At 38.4% G+C, this 22282-nt stretch overlaps 2 protein-coding genes across 2 annotated transcripts; one reads left to right on the forward strand and one right to left on the reverse strand.

Moving 5' to 3' along the window:
* Window positions 1-1634: 1634 nt before the first annotated feature.
* On the forward strand, window positions 1635-12649 carry kcna10a (potassium voltage-gated channel, shaker-related subfamily, member 10a). The gene is made up of 2 exons (XM_020930082.2): window positions 1635-1828; window positions 9815-12649. Exon 2 carries the CDS (start codon window positions 9924-9926, stop codon window positions 11667-11669), a length of 1746 nt encoding a protein of 581 aa, XP_020785741.1. The 5' UTR covers window positions 1635-1828; window positions 9815-9923; the 3' UTR covers window positions 11670-12649.
* A 4855-nt stretch (window positions 12650-17504) lies between these two features.
* pnpla1 (patatin-like phospholipase domain containing 1) lies at window positions 17505-22003 on the reverse strand. The gene is made up of 11 exons (XM_055165908.1): window positions 21786-22003; window positions 21406-21638; window positions 21256-21321; window positions 20638-20844; window positions 20002-20062; window positions 19767-19898; window positions 19715-19735; window positions 19512-19629; window positions 18888-19010; window positions 18632-18727; window positions 17505-18335 (listed from the first exon to the last, which is right to left on the reverse strand). The coding sequence occupies exons 1-11, from the start codon at window positions 21991-21993 to the stop codon at window positions 18161-18163; spliced, it is 1440 nt and encodes a 479-aa protein (XP_055021883.1). The 5' UTR covers window positions 21994-22003; the 3' UTR covers window positions 17505-18160.
* Between the last annotated feature and the right edge of the window lie 279 nt (window positions 22004-22282).

Raw genomic sequence — 22282 nt, forward strand, 5'->3', positions numbered from 1 at the left:
GGATGTATCTTGGGTGAAGGAAGTCTGGGAGTCCCTGCTTAGGCTGCTGCCCCCGCGACCCGGCCCTGGATAAGTGGACGAAAATGGATGGAATATGTAATGTATTTCTTAACGCACTCTGAAACCTTGAATTACTTTAATTGTGCTATATACTGTGTGTGTGTGTATACGTGTGTGTGTGTGTGTGTGTGTGTGTGTGTGTGTGTGTATATATATATATATAGGCTCAGAGAATGTCTCAGACAGTGGGGTCCAGATTAAGAGATGCTGGAGGGACCATCATTGCAGGACAAGCCCCTACATGGGGCGTACCACCGGAATATAACTGAAGTGGCTGATATCAAGAAATCCTACCAATGGCTTGAGAGGGCTGGTCTGAAGGACAGCACAGAGGCACTGGCTACTCAGGAGCAGGCCCTGGGCACTCAAGCAATAGAGGCCCAGATCTACCACACCAGACAAGACCCACGGTGTAGACTGTGCAAAGAGGCTCCTGAGACAGTCCAGCACATAATTGAAGGGTGTAAGATGCTGGCAGGGAAAGCATACATGGAGCGACATAACCAAGTGGCGGGCATAGTGTACAGAAACATCTGTGCAGAGTACGGGCTGGAACCCCAGGATCAAGGTGGGAAACACCTCCAAAGGTTGTGGAGAACAACCGAGACTTCCAGATGCAGATGGACAGGATGGTGATGGCGAACCAACCAGACATAGTGTTGGTGGATAAGAAACAGAGCAGAGCCGTGGTGGTGGACATCGCAATACCAAGCGATGGTAATATCAGGAAAAAGGAACACGAGGAACTAGAGAAAGACCAGGGGCTCAAGAAGGAGCTGGAGAGAGCCTGGCCTCTGGTAGAGGACCCGAGCTGAATGAGGGTGAGAGAGTCCAACCACCGTGGAAGGTGAGAAACACACACACACACACACACACACACACACACACACACACATATATATATATAGTGTGTGTGTGTGTATATATATGTATACGTATATATGTAATTACTGCATATACTTAGAACAATTTCCACCTTCGAACAGCAAACAGTATCATCTGAATAATGTAACCACTTTTCACCAGCAGAGGGAGCCATTCTACCAGTAATCACCCTGCTTCAGAACTGCCGAAAGTCCAGCAGACGGTAGACACTTTTCGTCTGGAGTAAAAGCAGGAGGGTTAAAAGTTCACTGAAGATGTTCCGGAAGCTCACATGACGTTATATTGTACGTATTAAAGCGACAGTTCGTGTTTCAGCAAAATTGCATATAGAAAAGTTTTTTGTTTTTTTTTTACTAATAAAAATAAATTAAAAAAAAGATTGATTGCCCTACAAGTGTGCTCGGCAAAGTGTAAATTATAAGAGTATAACTCGATGTTCTATGTATGTTTAGTAGTTTGCATGAAACAGGATACTGGGGCAGTTGTGGTGTGTCCAGTTGCTATGAAACACAAAGCATCTTGGTAAAGGATAGGAAACAATCCTATTCTAATCTTCTTCCTCTCCCCTCCCGCTCACTGCCTCTTGCGTTCAGAGTGCATGACAGCTAAAGAACACCAGGGATAGGAGGATTACTGCTTGTGGACAATTGGCCAAATTAATCATTGCCATGTTGTCGGCGTTATATCACGGTCACATCTGGCCCTTTGTGGCTGATTGGCCGGAGCACTTCCTCCGCTGTGACAACCGTCTGAGCGGGGCAGAGGACAGGGCACGCGCAGCAGACACTCCATCCTGTGCGCACCGGACACCATGACCGGTGCATCCCGAGGGACAAAGTTTGGCTAATGTAGTAACGTGACTTCTGAGAAGGCAAAAAACAAGGTAACTTTTCATCTTACAGCCATCCACAGTCTCGACTTTACAATAGAACACCTCTTGTCTTGTTTTTCTCGTTTTGTCGTGTTGTTTTTTTTTTCGTTTTATTTCTTTCTTAAAGAAACGCTTCAAACGAATTGCATTGTTTACGCCGCCAAGTGGTTCTGCACAATATATTGTTATCTGTTGCTGTTGCGAAATGAAATAGTAAAAACTTATAAAAAAGTGAACAGGTTGTAGCCGTTGAAACGTGTTTGGTGAATGCTTAGGTGTCCAGAAGTGTGTTACATGACCCTCTCTTTTAAAAGCAGGTTCATTCACAGGGTATCATGTGGTCTTCATTGCGCACGCTCCCCTTTACTCATTTCTACTTAACATTAGTGATATGGAACAGAGCCACAACAGATGCCCATACTGTCCTTGTCTGATCTGCGCCCCTCTAATATAATTTCTGTTCTCTAAATGAGAGCTTTAATCTGCTTCCGTAGGGTGTATGGTGGGGATGCTCGCTGTACTTTGTGCGTGAATTAGTTAAGACTCTTGAGGTGATACCTGACCTTTAAGTGCTGCTATTCTAGCAGTAATCCCTATACTCTGAGTGCAGTGTGCTATAGGCAGCTTACTATAATAGTGTAATGTAAAATCATGTTATAAATGTACTTAAATACATAGCCTACAACAATAAACAAGTGCAGCCTTGATCTTCAAATGTGATGCAAATATGTTAACTATCATATGGTACAAAGTTACAACAGCAATTACAAAAAACAAAACAAAACAACGTTTCTTTGTTCTATATTGTAAATTTTTAACATAAGAGGGCAGCTGCCATGCTTATACAGCTTATGGCAATTAGCCTGTAAACAGCTATAGCAGCTGTGGGCTCATGCAATGTCTCTACAGAAAGTTCTGTGACATGAACACAATGAAATGAGATCAGCTCTATGTTCCAACATTTGTTGGGTTGTAGCGTAATGGTTAGGTTTAGGGCCTGGTTTAGAGATTATGGTTAAGGAAAGTGCCAGGGTGAAGGTAGGTCATTTACTTTCACAAATAATGTTAAAATGTGACAAAACAGGGCTATGGGAACATAGAGCTGTGGGAACATAGGCACGAATATTTCCAAACATGAGACTTATTATTATTAATCCAAGCAGGTAAATTAGAAAGTAGTAATCAGTACCTACTATCAAAATATCTTTAAATTATGCTTAAATTATACAGACATCTTCAACAGTCATACTAGAGAATCAAAAATTATATTTGTTTTGCTTTTGTTTAACTGTTAGAAAACATGATGTGACTGTCCCTGTGTGCTCCTCCTGTACATGCAGACATATTGGTATACACTAGTTTATGTGTATCTATGTGTGTGTAGTTCTCAACATGAACAAACAGCAGTTGTCAAAAGGCCAAAGGAGGATTTTGGGCCCAGCTGCTGTGTACCAGGATTTGGGTTGCAGTCTGCAAACACACAATCAACAACCTCTTTGAACATCTCTCAGATACTTAAAGCAAATCTCCAACCTAACATATGGACACCAGATAAGATGACTTTCATGTACATTCATGTATTAATGCACAAATAACAACGTAACATCTGCTGGTCCAAAGGTGCTTCTGTCTTGTGCTGTCCGTAACTGGAACTGTTTTGCTCTGTACTAAATGACTATAATCTAGAATTGTCAGAAGTATCAAAACCCAACCTAACTGATACTAAATCTAGTTCATACTAATCTGAACAAGAATCAGTACAGAATGACAAGACTTTTTCTGAATAGTTTTGGTCTTTGTCTTGCTCTGCATCAGAACTAGTAAAAGACCACAGAATATTAAAGAAGTGCTATACTGTACTATACTGTACTGTACTGTACTGTACTGTCCTGCACTGTACTGTACTATACTGTACTATATTATACTATTCTAGTACTATATATTATTTTGTGCTGAAAAATATATTGTATTATTGTCTAGGAAAATATATTTTTTATGATCATTATGGTATCAAAATTGGTATCAAGCCATTCCCTTAAATTTAGTTTGAAATGTTAGTATCATCACACTATATAATAGTTATGTAATATTACAAATCAGATTCACAATTTCAAATAAAGATCACATGACTGGATTAACCTTATTAGGGTATGTACAATAGCGTAAAAATTCTTCATCATTATTGTTTGGATCATTTAAATGAGATATGAGGTGTTTTAGGATTATCCTTGTGTGTATCATTCATGAATGTGACAGAAAAACATGAAGTGAACTTGCAACGCTAAAGATTAAGGATGAGGCGAAGTGTGTCACCTAATTAGTGAAACAGAGTATGACAACCATATGCAATATTAATGATCTGGACAATGTGCTCTGTACATTAGACATATTTAAGGGTGAAGGACAAAGGTGTCCAATCTGCGAGATGTTACCTCCTCTGTAATGTGAAACATGTTAACACTGCTACACATGAATCAGTTTTATATTGTGAATAATAATGTGAATTTTAGTGCTTTCCAACTTTAATTCTATTTAATTCTCTGTTTGAACAGTTTAAAAAACTACTCTTTTATTGTAGTGACTTTTTTAATTACTATCTAATCAACTGCTATATTCTCTGGAACTGATATGCACAATGTCATTAGTTCCTTTTAATGATGATAGAAATATGGGTTTTAAGTTGGAAAAGTCAGTGTTGATTTATTTTGATTTTACTTTTGCTGCCATACTTTTGTTTGGTTTATATGGAACTTAGCATTAAACCCATTTGTGATAGTATTAAATGTAAACAAAATCATATGGGAATTTTATCTTGTGACATTTTGTGGCATGAGGTCTTGTCTCATCCATTTGTGCAGATATAAGTTTATCCTCCATTCTTGTGAACCTACACGTGTAGACTGTGACTCAGCTGACTGGACTGCACGCTTACTCACTACAAATGCCTGTATACCTTGTTGCGTGTTAATACATTTGTACAAAAGAGATTAGGGAGATCAGCCTTCCAGCTGCGGATATCTTAAAGATATTACCAGTTTTACTTCCTTGATTTAGAATGCACAGATGTTTAGGTTCTCATATCATAAGCCCCAATCACTACTCAGAAATATATCTGCATATTTCTCCATAATGGTTTAAATATAGTTGATATGAATAAAAATAAATATAGACTGCCGGAAAGGATTGTCTGGTTCTTAGGGCAGATTTGGCAGAACATCTGCTCATGTTTACAGACATGTGGGGATGTCACAAGGGTTAGCTGTGCAAAAGGGCACTTTATGATTTGTTAAATTTTTCACACAGTCACTCTGTGTGTGTGTGTGTGTGTGTGTGTGTGTGTGCTCTTTGTGCTGGTTCCAAGCTTGTATAAATGGAGCCGCCTGTGACATTAAGAGCGTTAAAAGCTTTGACAAGTCAAGTATAGAATAGAGTAAATGCAGGAGAGCATTTACAGAGAGAGCAGAGTGAATTTGATGTGATAACATCAGAAAAGGAAACTTGGATTTTTTGCATTATAGTTTGTTATCTGTTTGTTTCTGTATACATGAAACTGTATACAGTGGGCCTGATCTTGTCCTCGATCTTAGCACTAGCACAAGTGTGGGGCATGGAGTTTTAAACAAGAGGTGTGCTGTACCTGAATATCAGGTGGAGTGGAGCAGACTGAGGGCGTGGTGTGGCGCGTTCAGTAAATTGCCAGAATCGTAAAAATAAATATCAAACTAGTCCACTGAAAAAACACCATGTAACATGCTCAAGGCTTCTTTTATTTGGAAATATATTAGGATGATAAATGCTTAACATTCATAACATATTTGTCTGCTGTGGGATGTTCGTGCGCCATACGGATGCCCTCGCACAGCAGAGCACAACTCCTTCCCCTCTTCAAATTGATCTGGATCTGTACAAAAGCTGCTCATTCACATGAGGCTGTTTACTGCGATGTCCTAAGGTGTGTTTTCTTACCCTGTCTGCGTTTCTAATGCTGTGATGTCAGCTTTTCCTCACATTCTTGCTGCCGGTGTGAACACCGGACTCTGAGGGATCAGTGCGCACATTCAATGACAGCTCGGGGCTCGGAGCGGATGCACATCTTGTACATGGTGCTCTCTTGGCAGCAGTGGTCAGTAGACTTTTTACAGCGGCTCAAGAGACTTATAGTGCACATGAGCCCTGCTCTGTACAAACACCTGTGCATCCTGCTCTCTGTGCTCATGGTGCATATTAGTCACTTGTGCATGACAAATGCATGTTGTGCAGTCACCCTCCCTGTGTGTTAATGGTTTAATCCATGCCTGTGAGCAAAGTGATAACATCACTGATATTTATATGACAATAAACGTATTCCATAATCCGCCAGATATCCACCCTTGAAACGAGAATGTGAGCAGCCAGCAATAGCACCATTGGAAACTTGTACCTCAGGAGAGTCCGTGGTAGCGAACTGCTGGACGGGCGGGAGCAGGTGCGACCAGGGGAAGAGCAGCGCACAGTGGTCTGTTGTGAGATGAAGAGCGCATGAGATAGACACTGGTCTGCTGCTTAATGGGAAGCAAATGAAATGAGGAACACAGAAAACTAAAAAGGTTTATGTGTGTGCGCGCATGGGCTTACAGCAGTGGGTGAGCTTGAGAGGGGCGAACATGCATGTGGAGTGTTCGGAACACAAACCGAGCCAGTTCTGTCACTGCCCATCCAAAATTTTATATTCCTGGCGGCTATACTGGTGTGCACTTGCATCGTGGAGCTCTGGAGCTGTTTCATTGTACCCATATTTAGTTTTTCCCCACACCCTCTTTGCTGTCTGGTAATGAGGCAAAGACTGCAGACATTATCCACACTGGTAGTGCTTTTAAACGCCACAGCAGTCACAGATTGGTTGAGATGCCATCACCATATATGTACTTGTACCGTCCCACTCCATCCTCCAGCAGCGAAGTACAGTCCCACCTGCACATGCCCCCTCCTTAACGCTAGCCCTAGCGCTAAGATCATGGGCAAGATCGGGCCCATTGTCTTATATGCCTCATACTCTTTCAAATTTTTCATCGATGTCCCATCAATTCAAGCCACTGCTATTGGGTGTTTATTAAACTTAGAAATTGTTGAACTTCCTCTTCAGATCTCACACTTCTATTTTTACTTGGTTTTCAGTTTGTTTTTAGTCTGGACACTTTCTCTCTACAACAAAGAGCTAACCCTGAGTGACTATTCGTAGTAAGGTCAAAGCGGCAGGGCCCTGTGTATGAGGGCTGTATGACTTCTGTATGGACTATTAACTTCTAACAGTTATCCATTGGTAAAAGTATTATAAATTATATATTCAGAGTATTACAAGCTTTGGCTTACGTGACCAGTTTTTCACAGGAACAACAATAATAGTAAAAACAAATTTCCCTGCCCTCCATTTTAAAAGTCTAATAGGTACATAAGTAAACTTGTTAAATGAATTGTTAGAAGCTCTCAAGGTAATGACTCCTTGTGCATGAGAATATAGTGAGTGTGTCTGAAGCCTTGGCCACAGATTATCTTTGACCTCTGTGACTGCACTTGGAAACACTTGGGGGCCCTCGACAGATTATGTTTCACTTTTTGCCACCACCATGTTTGAGAGGTCATTTCATCCACTACAGCTCTGATTTTTATGTTTAATTCTATAAGACTATGTTAAACATGCTGTAGGTCAGATGTCCCTGTATTATCATATGCCTATACATGGCCTCAGATCCTCATTTTTCACTTGTCTTGTTGAACATGGTAATGGAGTTGTTAAACATGAATCTTTTATTTAGAAACTGTAAATAAGTCCGATATGGTGATGGGCTGTGTCTGTGGCGCTAGTCAAGCGTGAAGATCTAATAGGGATCTTATCACAGTGTTCTGGTCGATGGAGCATGGCAGATCTTGTATTGTCCATTTAATTTGCTCGACTTGAATAGGTTTAGCTCAGTGTAGATGTCATACGTCAGTGTGTGAGGCGTTTAGAGGCAGACAGTCTTTTTGAGCACTCATTTGGGTTTAATGAGAAAGGCCTCTCAGCATGTGTCTGTTTGCATGTGTGTGTGCAAGTGTGCGCTGGCCTTTGCTACAGCTCTGGTTTCTCCTGCAGAGTAAGGTTACCCCAATGTAGTCTGTGATAGATTAGTCATTCTGATCTCGATTGAGGAGGTAGCACACAGCATCTGCTCTGTCTATTTTGTTTCCTGTTTTGTGTTGCTCTGATGATGAGAGCTTTAGGTCCCATGTGGTGTCAAGGGGTAAGCGCCATTTATTACTTAACTAAAACTATAAACTAAAATGACTTTACTAAAAATAAAATTTTTCCTAAAATTGTCAGTTTTTTTTAAAATTGTGTTGCTGGATTTCTATCAATTGATACAACCCAGTTGTGATGTCAAGAGAAGTTTTGTGTTTTGTGTTTTGTTCTACACTTTCTTCAGTAAAGCTTTTTTTTTTTTTTTTTTTTTTTTTTTTACAAATATCAATAGCCTTTTGATACTGCTAATTGTTTGTTAAGGGAGGGAGCACTGAGAGCTACTATTTTCAGCTCTATACAAATTCTGTTTGGTCTGAGGGTCACGTGACAATCCAGCCTTCAAAGAGAAAAGTTCAGAAGTTTTGAGAGTTGTTGTATTTTGTCTGACAGGTAACCACATACATCTTTTTTGTGAATAAAGTGTAATGCTCAGTTATACAGGAAAGAAATACTTTATTTTTATTAACTATTTTTAGCAACACCTGGGGATATATATATCTGCATATATATGTATATATGTGTGTGTGCGTGTGTGTGTGTGCGTGTGTATATATATATATATATATATATATATATATATATATATATATATATATATATATATATATACACACACACACATACATTTTTTTAAACATACCCATTATTGGCCAGTGGAATGAATTTTTTTATGTTGAATGAATAATGAAAGGATTAAACATTTTTGAAGGAAGTTGATAGTACTGGTTGTAATTGTATGCCTGCACTGTGTGATTCCCAAACTGCTGGTGGTACACCAGTTCTTTCTGATGGTAAATATCTTCAGTTCAGTTTTGCTTAATTTAGAGGGAATTTTAGTATCATTGTATCTGTCTTCCTAAATGCATATCTGCGTTGATGTAGCCCTTGAACTTCTGAACAAAAGTGTTAAAAGTGTGCTAATTTAAACCTGGCCTAATTCCGTCCTGGTGGTACTCGGATCCTTGTATCCTTGTATGGTTTAAATTACTTTCAAAATGATGATAACACCATTTTCATCCTTTTTGTAACCTGCCACTTCACACAAAGTAATCATGAGATTTTGTAGTTATCTTCAGGAGTAGATTTGTTTATTCAGGAGTCGAGTTGTTTAGACAGTTGTTTCGCACTGACAAAATGGCACCTGTCGGGAGCTGTACAGCAGAATCAATTGCAGTTGAGTAAAGGTGGTATAGTGCTGCTAGTACTTCTACTTAGAGTAGTTTTACGAGAGTATATTTTTTAGCACTTTGAGCACAGCTCTTCTCATCTCCTCTCAGTGTGTCTGCAGTAGGATTGGTATCAGTGGTTTTAGGTGGTGACTCATGTTAATTAAACATTTCCAGCGTCACTCCGCTCTGTGCATGCAGAACTAGAGAGCACAGACAGCCACACTATAGGGCGAAACCTATACAATACTAACATGTTGATATGGGTAAAACTGATGCTAGTGCAGCTTCATTTTCAGCAGATAAACTTAAGCTTAAAGAGATTATGGTGGTGTCTGACTTAGAGCTGGGCTATCACTTCTCAGCCAGTTAATTATGTAATAATATATGCAGAGCCCCAGTTCTGAGACACTATCGTCTTCTACTGCAGCCTCAACAGAAACTGGGATCATGATGGGTTTGTGCACCTTTTTGATTCTCAGAGCAGGGAACATGAAAAATAATAATAATCATATTAAATAAATTAATCAAAATAACCAAAATTGCCTAACTGTTTTCTGTGTTTTTCCTTTCAAGGTCCTGCTGAAGACTGGACAGTAAATCATCTCCCTGAACCAACTGTTTTTTTCTGAGTGAGAACGTTACATTCTCAATCTGGTGGGGTGACAGTGGCAGAACCGGAGCCATGGAGGTGGCCCTGGTCGACTTTGAGAGCCTTGAGGACACTGAGAATGAGGTGGATCACTTTGCAGACGAGACCACCGCTCTCACTGCAGACCTGTCCCAGGACTGTAGTGTCCCCCCCAGTAACTACCTCAGACGGGCCTCTCAGTTTGCTGCCTCTGCCTCTCCCAGCCACCTGCCCTCATGCTGCTGGGAGTCCAACTCCCCCTGCCCCCCTCCACAAGCCCACAGAGTCAGTATCCCACACTCTCCAACACTGCCAACCCCCAGTCGACAGGGGCGCACCAGCTGTGCTAGCATGCTATCGAGCTGGAAGTTACTCCTTAGCAGTGAAGGCAGTAAGGAAAGTGAGAAGATCTTCAGTCGACTTGCAAAAGAGTGTTGTGAGGATCTATTTGTTGATAAACGTGGGCTTGATGATGGAGATCAAAAAGTTATCATCAACATAGCAGGGCTTCGATTTGAGACCCAATTAAAAACACTAGATCAATTTCCAGAGACACTACTGGGAGATGCTCAAAAACGAATGGAGTACTTTGACCCAATGAGGAATGAGTATTTTTTTGATAGAAATCGGCCAAGTTTTGATGGGATCTTATACTACTATCAATCAGGAGGAAAGATTCGGCGACCAGCCAATGTTCCTCTGGACGTGTTTGCTGATGAGATCATATTCTATGAGCTTGGGACTGAGGCTATGGAACAGTTCAGAGAAGATGAAGGTTTTATAAAGGATGTGGAGGTCCCTTTGCCCACACATGACATTAAAAAACAGTTCTGGCTTTTGTTTGAGTACCCTGAATCTTCTAACGCTGCTCGAGGTGTAGCGCTTGTGTCACTTTTTGTTATCATCATATCAATCATTATTTTCTGTATGGAAACACTACCAGAATTCCGAGATGAGCTGGATCCAGTTGTTTCCACCACAGTACATCCATTTAACAAAACGAGAAATCAAGATGGGGAATCCCTATTTGGAGGGAAGGCGACTCCTTTCAATGACCCTTTCTTTATAATTGAGACAGCATGCATTGCTTGGTTCTTCTTCGAGCTTTGTGTGCGTTTTCTGGCGTGTCCAAGCAAAAGGGAATTTTTCCACAATCTTATGAATTCTATTGATATCATCTCCATCATTCCCTATTTTATAACACTGATAACAGAACTGGCAACTACACCAGCAGAGAGCACAGGACAGAATATGTCTTTGGCCATTTTGCGGATCATTCGACTTGTGAGGGTATTTCGTATATTTAAACTGTCCCGTCACTCAAAGGGCCTGCAGATATTGGGACAAACTCTAAAAGCCAGTATGCGAGAGCTTGGGCTGCTCATCTTCTTTCTCTTCATTGGAGTTATCCTCTTCTCCAGTGCAATATACTTTGCAGAGGTGGATGAGCCTAACACTCAGTTTGTCAGCATACCAGACGGCTTCTGGTGGGCTGTTGTGACTATGACCACGGTAGGTTATGGAGACATGTGTCCGATAACCATGGCTGGGAAAATGGTGGGGACACTGTGTGCAATAGCAGGTGTATTGACAATAGCTTTGCCTGTTCCTGTCATTGTCTCCAACTTCAACTACTTCTACCACAGGGAGACAGAGGCTGAGGACAAGACACCCTTTTCAGATGCAATTGAGCAGGCATTGAAAGGTGACCCTAAAAAACAGGGTGACTCTAACAAAGAAAGTAGCAACACCTCACTCAATAAACTTAACGGCTTATGGCCGAACAGCAAAAAGAAATAACAAAGAAAGAAATCAACTTTTATTATGGAAAGATCTTTGTAACTGATCAGAGGACAAAATTTATTTAAGATACCAGACATACCTCAAAAGAAATGAATATAAATAGCCTAATATGTTTCAGTGGTTAGTTTTACTACTTTGGTATTTTACTGTTGGCTTGAATCAGTAAAATAGCAGCACTACGTCAGTGTGGTAGCAATTGTAAATTGTCAAAATATCCAGACACTGATAACACAAACTTTGTATAAAATAAACTAACACCAATGTAAACCATATGAAATACTTGAGGTGGTCTGTAAGATGCGATATCCCTTATTTTCATTATTTTATACAATACCAAAGTAGTATTTATAAACCTTTTACTATGCAACAATTTACTGTTATCAACTCACTGTTTGGTTCGAATGACTATGGTGGAACCTTTCCCTTATTTGGCTGGGCATTCAACCTCTGCTTTAGACCTGCTCATCCACCAGCGAGGTATTCCTGTGCACTGGTACCAGCTCCAGATGGACTCAACGACATTGTCACAAACAGAAGAAAATGAATCACTGGTTAAGAGTGAGATTAACATTCTCTGTAGCAAATAGTATGGCAACTACCTTTTTGCATGAAGACCTCTACTCCATCATGGATCTCTTTTGTCTTCACATTGTGATAACTGTAGCAAGGACTGAAGTCCAGCAGTGTGACTGGCTCGGGTTTCAGAGGAGTGCCTTATTGGGATGATTTTGCCATAGTCTCAATAGCCTACCCGTTATCAATGTTGTCAGTATTTTTTATCAGGGCAAATGTTGGAAGTGAATGGATCTATTTCTTTTCTTTTTAACTTCTACATCTGTTAGAGAACATGAAATGGACAGCACTTAGTTTCCCATGATGCTATCAAAAATCACTGGACAAGTTTGCATTATCTGTATCTGTGTTTTTGATGAATTCCATAACTCACTTGAAGAAACTATTTTCTATTCTTATATCATCATATCTAGAATTTTGTTTGTAAGAATTGTTTGTGTACTAAATGCCATTGCTGTGCAAAACTATCAAGCAGAAGGGAAAGCCTTGTTGTTGTGTTCACGCTTTAAATCATTTTATGACTTTACACTGTACTTGAGTATGTATGTAAATGTTTTCAGTAAATGATGCACAGTTACACAAATGCAGTTGTTCTTTTTAAGTGCTAACTGTAGTGCTAGCTCACTTCACCTCATGATGCTGCGTCACTGGACTACAAAAACTGGGGCAGAAGACAATGTTGTAGTCGTAGTCATAGTATTTGAGTCCAAGTCAGTGCAAGTCCTCAGAGTTGTCACAAAGGTCTGAAACTGAACCCAATCAATCAAGTCAAACTCAATACAAAACTGTACTAACCTTTGTCTCTGAAAGCACATTTTCTAACTGTCATTAATAGTTTTAAGTATAAAATGTATCATTTGCATGGTGTCTACTCACAACAGTGTGAAGAAAAAATGTGAAAAATGTATGTCTGTGTGACCTACAACAAAAGCTGGTTTACTATTATATCATAAAGTTAAAATATTTCTTATGATGGGCCTTATTATCAGGTTGTCTTAAAACATTTGGGACATACAAGGTCAGGGAATGGAAAAGGAGAATGCCAGTGAAAAGGGAGAAAAGAGGTCTGCATGTGTGACGATGGAGGAGGCTGGGTTCACACGCTACCTGACCGCCGCTCACACACTGACAGACAGATACCTTATATGCTCTGGAAGTAGGTTACAAGTGACATTTGAGATCTATACACAAAAGGTAGCCGTCTTTAATCACATGTGCTTTATTCACAGTGTGTTCAACCAAAGCAAAATCCATTGTACGCAATTTTTACCAATAGTCTGTTTATCATTTTTAGTCAACTAAATTTGATTTGCTTGACCAAATATTTACACTTCGTGACTCACACAACTGTGACATGAAATAAAAACGTACTGGGATGGAAGTTGTTCATTAGGATTGTTTTATATTGATAAGATTTATTTTTTGTTAAAGATGCACTATGCAACTTCCATCACCTGCTTGTTTCTATGGATATGTCATTGCTCTGCTTGGAATGTTCCGCAGTATGACATTATACAGATCTAACTTATATTTATTCAATTACAGAAGGTTTTATTGCTCAAAAATACATACATACAAAACTGACTGTGACCGGGGTTGGCTCTCCATAGATCTGACCTATAACGTCTCATTTGGCCTGCATGATGATAGAATTGTTTAATGCCATACTGTGGAATATTCTAGACAAAGGATTAACATCTCCATGTAGAAAAGAATTTGATGGACCTTCCACCAAAAAAGTTACACAATGCACCGTTAAAAGTTGTTGTATATTTAATTTAGTTATTTTTTTAAAGAAATTATAGTTAACTTGTTATATAAAAAGATGGATATTATGGAATTATGTATTGTATTTGGAAATGTCTTAGAAAATCACCCCACATCTGTTGTGGGCAGTAATTTCAACAGATGAGTCTAACATGAGGTGTCTGGCACGATTACATTGCTGAGTGGGTTTGGAAAACGTCTAAAATTGTACTCCATTACCGTCATTAGATACCTCATCAAAGTTGTAATCAGTAAAATGAGCTGAGGGATTACCCATTATAAATAATAAATATTTCTCAATCACTTCCCCTGTTATGCATACATTTCATTATATTTCTCATCCTACATGGAATTACTACTGAAGCAAGACCATTTTATGTGTTACTTTTGATGTTGCATTATTTGATTTGCAGACCTGCTTTACTTTATAAAACTCAGAGCAGAAACTGAAAAGCAGAAAAGGAGTTTGTGCATTCTTATTAGAGTACTTTGAATTGGTAGATATACAACGCATGAGCCTGTTTTTGTATGTTTGTCTCTGTTTTGTGTAAAAGTGCTGCTTGTGCCCAGTGGAAGATCCCTGTCCAGTGCTGAAACATGCATGAGGTTGCTCTATCATTAACGAGTGGCTTTGATGGAAAGTTCCACAACAGTGAGAGATATGCAGCATTGAGAAGGCTCAGGGAGGACACCAGGCAAGTGGTGGAGTTTGTTAATAATATATTTTTATTATATTTTATTATTTTTTCAGACCAAGGTTTACTTTGTTTTCATAGCTGACAGATCTGATTGTTCACTAACTAGCAGTCTTCCTCAGAGTGGTCATGTGATGTTGCTCATCTGATTTATACAGGTTTGTTTATAACAGAAAAACATCAGTAGCATTATTGTTCTACACATTGTGCAGTGTGGGTAGATGTCTGAGTTTCATTTTCTCAATTATAAGTCAGGTTTTATGTTAGAAAATGGAAAGTAGAACTAAGCATCAAGAGCTATTTGTGAACTGCTGTGGAAGGTTTCCTCTCAATTTGAAATCAAATTGACCAACCACACATCAATCAGTTTAAAGACTCAAATAAACTGTGTAAGCAAGCATACATAGTGTTTTGATGACTTCTGAGAGAAAATGAATCAGTTTGAGATAAGGCTTTTAAAACATCATCACTCAAGCTGATCGACGGTTCAGCAAGAAAAAAACAGCACTAGTTCAAACAAAAGGTTTCCTTGAATTTGTAAATTTTCTTGGAACAATTCGTCACTGGCCAGGCAAGTTCAAACTGATGTGTTACTAACGTCACAATGAATGCAGCAGTACATCACATGGTTTTACTAGGAAAAGATGGCAGTTGACATTCAAAGTAAGATGGAGAAAAACACCGGAGTTGGGAAGGTCATAGCGTGATGCAAATAGAACATTGAATTGAAGTGTCAACAACATCTGTGATGGTATAATTTGTTCCTACAGATTAACCATTAAACAAACACGGAGACTTGCACACACAGAGACCTTTGACCTCCATCAGACTATACTATTAACTAAATAATCTATATTAATACCTATGAGGAAACATTTTCTTAATTGCAACTTAATTTAGTCCAATTTCCTATCTCAAATATCTTAATGACTCTAGGCTACTGTTAGTTTTACATGCATATACTGTATGTGGCAATATAATTCACTGAACTAAACTGATGAAGCTGAAATTGTGTTATTAAATCGCCTGCAGATGCCTAAAAGACTATAATTGTAATTATTGTTTGTTAAGTTTTTGACAAGCTATTTGCCATGTGAATCACCTCAGGCACAAAATAGAATGTAAGTTTTAGCAAACGAGATAAATGCAATCACAATCTTCACCTTTTGTTATTAAAAGGGGAAGTAAACAACTTTACAACCCAAACAAGCTAGTATGACATCCTTACTTAATTATGCTCAAATTTCCAAGCTGCCAAATGAGATTACAGAAAAGGTCATGTAGTCCCAGTCATCTCCAGAGCAACAGGAAGCAGACAGACTAATTTTAGTCTCATTCTAATCAATATTTGATGCCCAAGTAGAACAAAGATAGATATTACCAAACTTAATCACACTGCCAACTTTCAAAGCACATGCATATTTGAGCTGGGTCATACTTCAGAGTTTAGTGTTCACCAAAATCCACCAAAGGCCTCTCCGGCTGCTCGGCTCTGACTGGCCAGATCAGTGTCTGGTGTGTGGCAGCAGCAGATGGAGGGGTTATTCTGTGATCCACCCAAAGGCCTTATGTAAGAGGATCAGTGGACAGGTAATAGGCCAGCTGTGTGAATGTCAACATGTGGCACAGTCATCAAATGGTCTCTTCAAGCTCACTGCCAATAACAATGTCCGGAAATATTAGCATTCACAAGCGCACGCACACATGTTGCGTTTCCATGCTTTTTGGGAACATTACATTGACTTACATTCATTTCTTCAGACCAATCTTAATCTTTACCACAGTCACTATCTGTCTAACCTTATTGTATTAAATTGTATTGTATTTGAACTTAACTTATAATTTTCTCAATCATTATTTCGTGGTAGCGCTCCCTCTGCTTCATCAGTGGCCTATATGCTGTCCTTGGACTGAGAGTGAGACCATCTTTTACATGTTCTCTATATGCAAGTGATTGCAATACCTTTAAACAGTAAGAGCGTGTGCTTCCTACATCTCCTTTAAATGATAATGTTGCTTTAAATATAAAAGATTTACATCATGGCGACCTGATGTTTGTCCTCATAAGGGAGGCAGGTCCCCATGAATTGGGTGTAAACAGATTTTAGTCCATGCAAAGTGATGGATACTGATCCACGCTCACCAGCTAAAATGAATGAATTCATTAATTTAATGTCAGTGTGGCTCTGTCTAAATCCAGTCCAGTCTGTCTAAATACTTGGTACTAGACAGGGAAATACACATTCAAAGTTAAATATAGCCTCCATGCTAGTTGAGGAAAGGTACCATAGACTGAACACATACCTTCACATATACATACAGTATAAGGAGCATCAACTATTAACCAGATGGAAAATAGTCACCTTTGGCATTTTATGGCATATAAACTACTCATGAGTTTAAATGTAAATTAACAGTTGGTAGGATTGAGCTAAAGACTATAACTAGATGTGTAAGCTACTGCTATAAAAGTATAAAGCACATATACATATAAACAGCTCTATGTGATAATGAGCAGACAAGGCTACAAGGTAAATAAAATATGTGCTGGGCTATTATTAAGTTTTAAACATTCCATAAAGTTGCTAGACACATGTGGAATATCCCACATTAGGGCTAGGAATTTTAATCAAGCTTCACATATGTTTTATTTGCTTCTTCTATTACTCTCAACATGCTCCAAATTCTGTTACACTCAATATTTAACCAGCAACTCAGACTTTGTTACCTTCTAAAAATGTGTTCCTGAAAAACATTTTCAACCTGCTCCATCTTGTGGTGAGTAAGACATGCAAGCTATTTTATATAAATATTAAGATATTTTATTATGATATCTTTTACTAATGAAATACTAAAGTTTGAACATTATTGCAATACAATGTACAACAAAACAAACTTAATAATTCTGACTTTGTGTTGTAGAATGATGCTAAAAAGAAAGACTGAAGATTGTGCAGTAAGCCTGCATGATCTGCTGATATAAAGCTGAAGAACATAATGCACACTTTACGATCTATGTTGCATAATAAAAACACATTAAAACAATATAATTACATTCCAGACAAGCATGACAAAACGTGAATGACAGTCACTGTGGTAATGTTATGGTTATTTCTTGCTGGCCTTAGCTCACAGCATTTCCTCCAAAAAGTGTCACACTAGGACATGGCTACTCTGAATGAGTTTAGTGTTAAAGTGGCCCATCACAGGACTCGATGTTACCTCTGAAGGATATTAGCAACACTTTAGAAGGACGCCCTGAAGCGAAACTCCAGCTGGACCACGACGACAACTATCTTATGTGTCCACTGATTCAGTGGAGGTTTGGAGGAAACGATTTGTGAAAACCTCATTACTGCTCAGATGCTGCGTGCACTTCAGTCAGCTGATGAATAAACAAGCACATGGCAACTCCAATGACTCTGCGGTGAGCATGTAGCAGCGTATTCATCTTTAATTTAGTTTCTTGCTTTCCTTGGTGAACTGGTTCAAAGATTTGGGCTCATTTTTAGTTTCATGGAGTGGACAGGTTTTCACAGTAGGCCCAAAGTGTTTCCTCGTTCTTGGGGGTCCCTCAACTTCAACATGAAACTTGAACCACATAAACATCATCATGATGATTTTCACCCTTAAACCACAAAACACAAACAGAGTATAAGTGCTCTAGTTATTTTCTAACACACATTTGTGAACAAAAATCAAGCACTTATTTTGCATGGCCAGGTTTGCATTTCCAAACATAACATACATAACATAAAAGTATACAGATGAAACTTCCCATATAGTACAAATACCAACTTAAAATTTACATTGTATGACTTTTGTAATTTCATACAATTTATTGTAACTGTTATGTTTATGTGGGACTGAATATGTGATTTTTTTTTTTTTATTCTTAAGCAGAAGATTTCAGTTTTCACCTACCAAAAAGTCCTGTAGATATTTTTCAGCAATAATAAAATGTAAATGAAAATCTTCTGCTCTTTACTCTGAAATGCCACTATGAAGGACCTGTCAATTCTTAAATGAAAAGTCAATTATAATGAATTCAAGTCTAATTAATCTAGTTTTAGATCAATATTGCGGTTTGTAAAAACATGATCTACGTATGGTATAGTTTAATACCAAATAGCTGAAAAAAAAAAGTCTTCTTTAAATATGAAAATCTAATGAGATTTACCTGTCGTCAATATTTTTCCTTATGGTACTGATGCAGACCCGGTAAAAAAAGACAATGAAGTGTTTGAGTCCTGCCCAAGTCCAAAATATCCACTGAGGAGAATCCCTGAACCAAAACTGCAATCTGCAAAACATAACAAGAGGGGTTTAAACATTACAGTTGACATGATTCTTGACATCATATAAAGTATAAACTAGAAAGGCACTCAGAGAGCGCAGACCTCCGCCAATTACTACAGTCCCCCTCATATTAATTGTGTTTTCCATAAATATTTGTCTCGTATCTTTCAATTTGGAATATGAAAGAGGATCCGATTGTCCATCCCTGAGTCAAATTTCATGGGGTTTGGTCAATAATTAACCGAGATATTGAGAAACAAAATTTTTGGCCCCATTTACCACAATGTTAACTAAAATTTCAAAGTGATCCAGAATCCAGGATTTCTTCCGGATCACCCCCAAAATGAAATCAGTTCTTCCTTTTCACATTTCCAACAAATCCTGAAAATTTCATCAAAATCGGTCCATAACTTTTTGAGTTATGTTGCTAACAGACAAACAAACAAACAGACAAACAGACAAACGCCGGCAAAAACATAACCTCCTTGGCGGAGGTAATAATTACCTATGCCAGCTCTGCATGACAGTGAAGATCAGGAAGAGCAGGGGCAGGAGCAGGTACAAGAATAATTTTCCAGTTACCCCCACCATGGTCTCATTAGTCATCATATTACTCAGAAGGACTGAAATAAGTGGTGAGAAATAAAACGTAAGATAAAAAAATTAGGTTTGATTATTAAAATTTACATGTGCGCTTGGCCGCCATACCATTTTGAATAAAGTCCAAATCCATCACAGACTCTGACTGAACGGAATCATCTTTTACTTTCATGTTCTTGTGGTCTGTGAAGGTGGTCAGGGTATTTTCTGGCTTTCTTCTCACCATCTGTATCTCTTTTGGCGCTTTCCAGAAGTGGTTTTACATTATGCAAAGTTAAACATGGAGCAAGATCTGTAGGCCAGGTAAAAGTTTGAAATCAAATCTGAATCAAGTCAAATCAAGTCTGAAAATCAACCCAGCCAATTTGTAATGATTTTAGCAGGAGCTGACTTACCATTTTTCAAAAGGAAATTAATAGCGTCTTTATAGCCATTGTCGAAGGCTTCCTCCAGTGACTAACAAAAACATATTTCAAAGTGACACGCATTTAGAGCTTGTATGCAACATATGCTCTTTTACAATTACTGTCATCTTTTGCTGTTCACAAACAGGCCTGTCACAATAACACATTTTGAAGCATGATATATTGCTACAGACAAATAATTAGATAAACAATAATATTGAAACTACTTTATGCCACTGATTGATATTAAAATAAAGCAATTAAAATAAATGCCTGTAAACATTTTTTTAAATAGAGAGTATAATTAAATGCACCAAATAAATGAACCAATAATTAGTCACAAAAGTCACTTATTCAACCCTTTACAGCTCCAATTTTTTCCCTTTACAACAAAATAACACAAATGTTCTTACTTTTGCAAAGAAAATGTACAAACATGCAAAATCGATATAGTAATTATTGTGACAGGCCATAATAAAATGTAAAATTCAAATAATCCTTGCAGTATTTAAGAGTCTATAATAATCTTTATATATTAAGGCGATTACATGGAGAAAAAAAAAATATATTGTACAGTATGCAGTATATTTTATCAGCAAAAATTTAGAACAATTTCAGTGGCCTCACCTCTAAAGTCACTGGGTAGAGGGCATTGATAACACGACCACAGTTGGGACCATTAGCTTTCAGTGTCGTCCCACTCACTACCATCTCCCACAGACAGGGGGCGTCAGCAGGACAGATGTCAACGTCCCCAGAGAATGGAGACACAGTCAGAGTGGGACACTGAGAGAGGACAGGCTGCATCCCCGTGAAGCCACCATCAACACAGTACTGGGACAAGAGACAATATTAGTGTTAGGCAACTAGACAGTTCATTTATTGTTTTTATAGACAATGTATCGATTGTTACAAAAGAAATAGCCATAGCACTGTACTAGAAATTTCCATCGCTACTTTCAGTCTGTAGCCCTAAACATAATTGAGTTACTATTTAGTATTTCTCATGTAATATCCTATTACAAATAAGCATTAGACCAGGTGGATTGTAGCTGTAGTACGAGTATAATATAGCTCTTCAAGTTATAATAGAAAAAAGCTGTAGGTGAGTAAAAAAAAAAAGACTAACAACACTTTGAAGTAAAGCAATGATTTTTGAGTACCGCTAATTGATTTTAATATTTAGAAGTAACTACTTTTTATAGGATCACAACCTTCAGTGTTTGACAATGGTGGGAAACTTACTATGCCTTTGAAAGAGGGAGGTATCATGCCACAATAACCAGGGACATAACAGCTACACAACAGAGCCTAAAACAAATGCATGAAAATTAGTCGAGTACTGGCCCAAGTTAACAGTTAACAATATTGAAAAAAACAAACAAAAAACCTCACCTGTACTACATCCTCTTTTGAGTGATATTCAGTCATGATGAGGTGTTTTCCATCTTCCAGTCTAGTCATAGCCACAGCCAGGCGCCCACAGGCCAGTTTGTGAGCCTTTTCTGGTATGTGCTTCAGTAGTACTTGCTCCAACCAGTGAAACACATTTATGGATGGGCTCAGAGGCCCAAGTCTGAACTCCTTCACTTTTTTGGCAAAGTGTAACATCTCATCCCGTATGGAAACTGTAAAGTAGAACACTATACACTGATACTTCGGACAACTGTATTAGTCTCCTTTGTGCTTACAGTGACCCAGTTATTTAATATTTAATATATTTATATTTTATAGACATACTCTGTTCAAATATTTAAGAAAAAAAAAAAACTTACCAAAATCTATCTCACAGACAACAGCAGCCGCTACCAGTGATCCAGCAGAGGCACCAAGGACACGGGGAGCAGTTTTTAAAATCCAGGGTGCATAGTTTAAAAGGCACTGAGCTACTCCTAACTGGTAAGTAGCCATGAATCCAGATCCAGAGAACGAAATTGAGATAGGAGTTTCAAGAAACTGACAACTGGTTACTCCAGGAGGCATGATGCAAAATAGTTTATTGATTAAAGTCAAAAATAAGTTTTCCCTAAGCCTTACAATAGCACTGTTAGTTAATGATTCAGACTACAGGGGGAGAGGTTTTTCAACCACTCAATTTGACATAGTACGTTAGCGATGGCCATGTGAGGTATTTTACAACACTGCTACTCACTGTTTCAGCCTGATCATTAAAATACGTGGCTTTTTCGTAGTTTCTACATAAACATAAACACCAGCAACCAAAAATACACAAAAATATAAATAATTAAGATTCCGGTATTAATGAAAAAGG

This window comes from Boleophthalmus pectinirostris, unplaced genomic scaffold (genome assembly GCF_026225935.1).
Source record: "Boleophthalmus pectinirostris isolate CB_2022bp ecotype Guang Dong unplaced genomic scaffold, ASM2622593v1 HiC_scaffold_8, whole genome shotgun sequence".
Taxonomy (NCBI): Eukaryota; Metazoa; Chordata; class Actinopteri; order Gobiiformes; family Gobiidae; genus Boleophthalmus; species Boleophthalmus pectinirostris.

Excerpts from the sequence above, each read along its gene's own strand:
- kcna10a (XM_020930082.2), top strand. The coding sequence starts at position 9,924 with ATGGAGGTGGCCCTGGTCGACTTTGAGAGCCTTGAGGACACTGAGAAT.
- pnpla1 (XM_055165908.1), bottom strand. The coding sequence starts at position 21,993 with ATGCCTCCTGGAGTAACCAGTTGTCAGTTTCTTGAAACTCCTATCTCA. Across the intron at positions 21,322-21,405 it reads CAAAAGAGGATGTAGTACAG|GCTCTGTTGTGTAGCTGTTA; the intron begins GTGAGGTTTTTT and ends CATTTGTTTTAG. Across the intron at positions 20,063-20,637 it reads TCTACCCAGTGACTTTAGAG|TCACTGGAGGAAGCCTTCGA; the intron begins GTGAGGCCACTG and ends TGTTTTTGTTAG.